The 6,007-nt window shown below is 39.7% G+C and overlaps 1 protein-coding gene across 1 annotated transcript; it reads left to right on the top strand.

The window, feature by feature from the left end:
* The first annotated feature begins 1,598 nt into the window (after nucleotides 1-1,598).
* On the top strand, nucleotides 1,599-5,719 carry LOC144503827 (gamma-crystallin S-1-like). The gene is made up of 3 exons (XM_078228755.1): nucleotides 1,599-1,613; nucleotides 4,502-4,748; nucleotides 5,451-5,719. Exons 1-3 carry the CDS (start codon nucleotides 1,599-1,601, stop codon nucleotides 5,717-5,719), a joined length of 531 nt encoding a protein of 176 aa, XP_078084881.1.
* The last annotated feature ends 288 nt before the right edge of the window (nucleotides 5,720-6,007 follow it).

The following is a 6,007-nucleotide window of genomic DNA, read 5'->3' on the forward strand; positions in this document are numbered from 1 at the left end:
ATGTGACAATAATAAATCAAAAAGAGGGAACAGGTGACCTTTATTTGACCCTCATTTACATGTGTTTGCATGTTTTCAGGAACAATGTCATACCATTCATATGACAAAAATTTACCATGGATTCTTACACAACAATCTGACCAATTGGCTGAGTAATGTGTGTTTTGCTGCTTAACAAGAAATAAAATTAAAATATTTAGCCATGGAATCTCACTTCTATATCCTTCACTAATTTCGTATCAGCTGCACAAAGTCAATTATATCTCAAAGAGTTTATATTTCCATTCTGAAATTTATTTTATCATTTGTTGCTCGTTCACTGATTCCAATCTCATTTGGTAAAATGAGTTGAGGTGAAATTTGATTCACAGATTTTCTGGACCACTTTCTCAGCAAGGTTATGTGCATGGCTGTCATGCCTGTTACACACTTACCTGCTTAAGACAAGAAGCAGCTCCTTCTTCCCTGAGTCATAGAATCTCTACAGTGCAGAAGGAGGCCACTTGACCCATCGAGCCTGCACCAACAACAATCCCACACAGGCCCTATTCCTGTAACCCCACGTATTTACCCTGTTAATCCCTCTGACACTAAGGGGCAAATTTTTCATGGCTAATCCACCTAACCCACACACCTTTGGACTGTGGGAGGAAACCGGAGCACCCAGAGGAAACCCATGCAGACATGGGGAGAACATGCAAACTCCATACAGACAGTGAGCCGAGGCCGGAATTGAACCTGGGTGCCTTGTGCTGTGAGGCAGCAGTGCTAACCACTGTGCCACCTTGCCACCGAGTCACTCAAGACCAATGTACATGTATTATCAATTATAACACAGATGTATATTTAAAATACCAGCACTTATGCAGTGAAAAATAGTGATCAAAGTAAAGATTACAGATTGGAAACGAAAGGGAAGTGATTAAATTATTCAGGGTAAAGTAATAGGATAAGGCCCAGAGGGCAAGGCCACCAGATCACTTAAGCAAAAGGCCAAGAAAATTGGTCAGCTTTTGCTGGTGGTATTTATCACAGAATCATAGAATCCCTACAATGCAGAAGGAGGCCATTCGGCCCATCAAGTTGACATTGACCACAATCCAAACCCAGGCCTTATTCCTGTAACCCCGCACATTTACCCTGCTAATCCCCTGATACTAGGGTCAATTTATCACGGCCAATCAACCTAACCTGCAAAACTTTGGATTGTGGGAGGAAAGCGGAGCACCCAGAGGAAACCCATGCAGACACGGGGAGAATGTGCAAACTCCACACAGACAGTGATCCAAGGCTGGAATTGAACCCGAGTCTCTGGCGCTGTGAGAATTTAAATATAGAACCAAGATTTGTAACAAAACTCTGAAGGCAAGTTAAAATAACCATTAAATTTAAAAGGAAATTAAAAGGGAATGGTGCTGAAAATGATAGGCTAATAAGTCAGATATTTGTTTTGGGGCAAACGTTAAGTGGCTATAATAAAATACATCCTTTAACACAAGGGAAATGAAATCATGGAGACAAATGAACATGCCCTTACAGAGGGATGCTGGTTATAGCTCCTTAAGGATGGAATGGAACTTATACATGAAGGTAACTCCATGGATATTGGTTTTGTCGACTTTGACACTCTGACCTCAAGTTGTTGATGGGCAGTTCTAAGGTTGATTCACCAATGACTGAATGGAATGAAAGAGAGATGTGTGTGTAAGAGAGAGAGTTGTGAAAATGAAACTGAATCAATGATTGAGGACCCCCCCCTCCCCGCCTCATTGTAAACAATGAAAAACAATTTGGTCAGCTACAGTGTCATGAGATTCAAGATGTGTAATAGACACTGGGACTATAGATTAACATAATGTAGCAGAGGAAAGGATCTGGGTGTATTGGTGAATGGCAGTGCTGTACATCTTGGGTTATATTGCACATGGAACTGAAGACAAATCACACTGGCTGGAATGTTCATGGTTTGCAGGAGCTGCCTGACAGGAACATAGGAATGGAGGACTTAGGAGCAGGAGTAGGTCATGATCTGTACATAAATAGTGTCACTGCTGATAGAAAGATACTGAATGATACTGGTGAGATAGAGATAGTCTCAAAGTTGCAAATGCTCACCTTGTAACATCCGTGGAATTGCAAACACATATGTAGTTTATAAATGCATGAAGCAGACCAATTCAGGGGAAAATGATCTCCTCCAGACATTTAATGGAACTGAATTAAACCATCATTGTTTTGGCGGGTTTTCCAAGTCTCTCTCTGTCTGAAGCATTATCATCTGAATTATATTTTGTTATGGAACTCAATGTCCGATAAGGTGGTGGAAGCCGTTTCGATAGTAACCTTGAAAAAAAGAGTTATGTAGAGGAACAGAATAAAAGAAGGAGGTTGTTTAACCCCTCTGAACTGTCCCACATGGAAGCTCTGTAGTCAACCCCAATTGCCTTCATCCATTTGCCCTTAATAGCTTTCGTTAACAAGAATCTATCAATCTCAGATTTAATATTTACAATAATCTAACTGCAATTGCTGTTTGTGGAAGAGATTTCCAAACTTCAGTCACTCTGTCTGAGTCAAATTTTAGACCATGTCTGAAGCTCAATAAATAGGAGAAACTATCTATTTGGCCTATCTGTCCTCCTGAATATCTTAAAAACCTGAATCAAATTTCTCCTTAAACATCTAAATTCGAAGGAATTAAAATCCTGCTATGTATAATATCTCCGGGAGCCCATTTATCGAACTGCTGAAGCTATTGTACAATCCCTCCAGAGCCAATTCATTTCTCCCAAAGTGTTGTGCTCAGATCATTCACAATGCTCCATGTAAGGTTGAATCAGAGCTTTGTTAATATGGAGCATGACTTTTACCCACTTTTATTTAAGTCCTCAGGATATAAAATCATCATTCCATCAGCCTTTTTAATATATCCTCGACCTGTTGATAACAATTTAATGTTCAAAAATATGCTTCCCAATTCTCTTTGGACTTCTGTTGTTTCGAGATTTTTAACTACATGGACAGTGCACTTTCCTATCCTTGCAGATCCAAACTAAAAGCCGTCACCGATAATGGAATCCATTTGCCACACATTTCGACTTTCTCCGAATCTATTAATTTGTATTTTCATGCTTCCATCAACACTCCTTACAATAATGCCAACCTTTCTGTCATTGGTAAACTTGAATATGTGGCTTTCTATGTCATCGCCAAGATTGTTAATAAATACTGTGAATATCTGAGGGTTCAACACAAATTGTTAAAAGATACAAAGAACAAAGAACAGTACAGCACAGGAAACAGGCCCTTCGGCCCTCCAAGCCTGTGCCGCTCCTTGGTCCAACTAGACCAATCGTTTGTATCCCTCCATTCCCAGGCTGCTCATGTGACTATCCAGGTAAGTCTTAAACGATGTCAGCGTGCCTGCCTCCACCACCCTACTTGGCAGCGCATTCCAGGTCCCCACCACCCTCTGTGTAAAAAACGTCCCTCTGATGTCTGAGTTATACTTCGCCCCTCTCAGCTTGAGCCCGTGACCCCTCGTGATCGTCACCTCCGACCTGGGAAAAAGCTTCCCACTGTTCACCCTATCTATACCCTTCATAATCTTGTATACCTCTATTAGATCTCCCCTCATTCTCCGTCTTTCCAAGGAGAACAACCCCAGTCTACTAGGTAGATCTTGACATTTTGAGTAACTGCCCATTATCCCTTCCCTCTTCTGCCATTTGGCCATTTTCTAACCAGTTCAATAATTCACCTACCCTTGCATAAATGTCAACTTTGGTTAATGGACTCTTTGAAGGGATTTGATCAAACGCTTTCTGGAAGACCATGTTGATAAAATCCATTGATATTTCCCATGACAAGAAGGAAAATAGCTACATGCAGTGATTAAAGCTTTATGGGTTTTGGAGCACAATGTGAAATCAGATAACACTGACAGTTACACATCAGCAAATTATATAAAGTGGTGTGAATAGAAAATAACTTGTTCTGGATATATACATCTGTCTTGTGGCCAGTTCTGCAGTCCACTGAAATCATTACATGGACAAATCGGAAACATAGCTGATTGAATGTGCAACATTAACTGTTGGGGATTTTCAGTGTAAATACAGTAACAGGAACACAATGAATACCAATGTCCTTTTGCCTTATTGACTCAACAATTAAAATGAGGTGAAGGCAAAACACATTCAATTATACATAGGTTAAAATGGTTTTCTTTAGTGTATGTGACATGTGTTTTGTTGCATTTGTGCTGAGTTCAAACTACTGCGATCATTAAAATAACAAAAGTACAGCCCAGGGAGGCAATTCTGTCCAACGTATAAATACCAAGCTGTGTGAAGCGGTGAAACATTCAGTCAGTTAGTCAACTAACTCTGAGCTCAAAATGGGAAAGGCAAGGATAAATCAGAGATATTATATCACAGTAGAAATCTTCTTGCCAGATTTGACAAGTTATTAAATAATTATTTGGCGTCTTTTCCCACAGATCATCTTTTACGAGGACAGGAACATCCAGGGTCGGCACTATGAGTGCAGCACTGACTGTGCTGACCTGTCCCCTTACTTCAGTCGCTGTAACTCCATCCGTGTGGAGAGTGACTGGTGGGTGGTGTATGAGAAACCCAATTACATGGGATACCAGTATGTTCTGAGCAGGGGAGAATATCCTGACTACCAGCGCTGGATGGGATTCAATGACAACATCAGGTCATGTCGCTCCTACCCACACGTAAGTTTCCTTTGGTGACTTTTGCATGTAACCCGGATGGATGAGTGAAAAATGATAAGCTGTTGGGCAGTTGAGTTTCTTAGTTTGAACTGAAGAAACCCTTTAGCTGTTTTGACCAATATTTTGTGTGTGAAGCATCTAAATATGCTTAATTTGGAAAAGATAACTAATACAAAACATTTTCTCAAATCTATAATTAATTATATTTAAATATTAAAACCATGAAACCTGCATGGGTCAACAGTTTAAAGAGAAAACAATAATATTATTAGAAGTTGGTTGGCATTATGTAACTATGTAGAGCTAAAAGCCCTGGAATTGCTGGTTTGATTGTAAGTATACTCTTTTTAATGAGGTTGAAAATGTTAGGCCTTATTAATAGACATTCTATCCAATTGCAATATTCTATTACTCAATGAGTTGGAAAGACCATCAGTTTCCAATGTGGACAAAATTTAGCATTAATATCAAAATAAATCTGTATGGCCCAACTGGAATCCAACCTGTAAGCAATGTTCTAAAGATTTCACAATTTTTTATAATACATTGAAGGAGGGATGCATGGGAATGTAGCCAACAGATAATGAATTCAATTGCTTGGTAATATAATTTGCAACTCTTCATATACTCCCTGCTCCACAGAAGGCTGTCTTTCTTATTGTTAAGTCCATTACAAATATGGTGTTATTTCTATTCCAGTACCGAGGTGGAAACTACAGAATGAGGGTTTACGAGAGGCCCGACTTTGGGGGACAGATGATGGAATTCATGGATGACTGTCCCTCTGTCTACGATCGTTTCCGTTACCGTGACATTCACTCCTCCCATGTGATGGACGGTTACTGGATCTTCTATGAACAGCCCAACTACAGAGGCCGACAGTACTTCATGAGACCCGGTGAATACAGGAGATACAGTGACTGGGGCGGCGACAACTCAACTATCGGATCTTTCAGACGCATGAGAGAATTCTAGATTGTTCTTGATAAATGTGATTCCTCTTTGCTGAAATATTTTTGAAAATAATAAAACCTCCTGTCATTCACAGTCATGGTTTTCATTTATTTGTGGATTGTTGTGGAGATCATTAGAAATTTCCTGGAACTGAGTTCTCATCTTCTCCATTTTACATCTGTAATCTCAGCTCATGAATATATCTCATCGGCAAAATGTGGATTTAGGAATAAACCTTGTCCATATTATTAATAATTTAATATATTGACTCAGTGAAATTGAGAGGCTCATCCTATTCTTCCAAATCTC

Source organism: Mustelus asterias, chromosome 14 (genome assembly GCF_964213995.1).
Source record: "Mustelus asterias chromosome 14, sMusAst1.hap1.1, whole genome shotgun sequence".
Taxonomy (NCBI): Eukaryota; Metazoa; Chordata; class Chondrichthyes; order Carcharhiniformes; family Triakidae; genus Mustelus; species Mustelus asterias.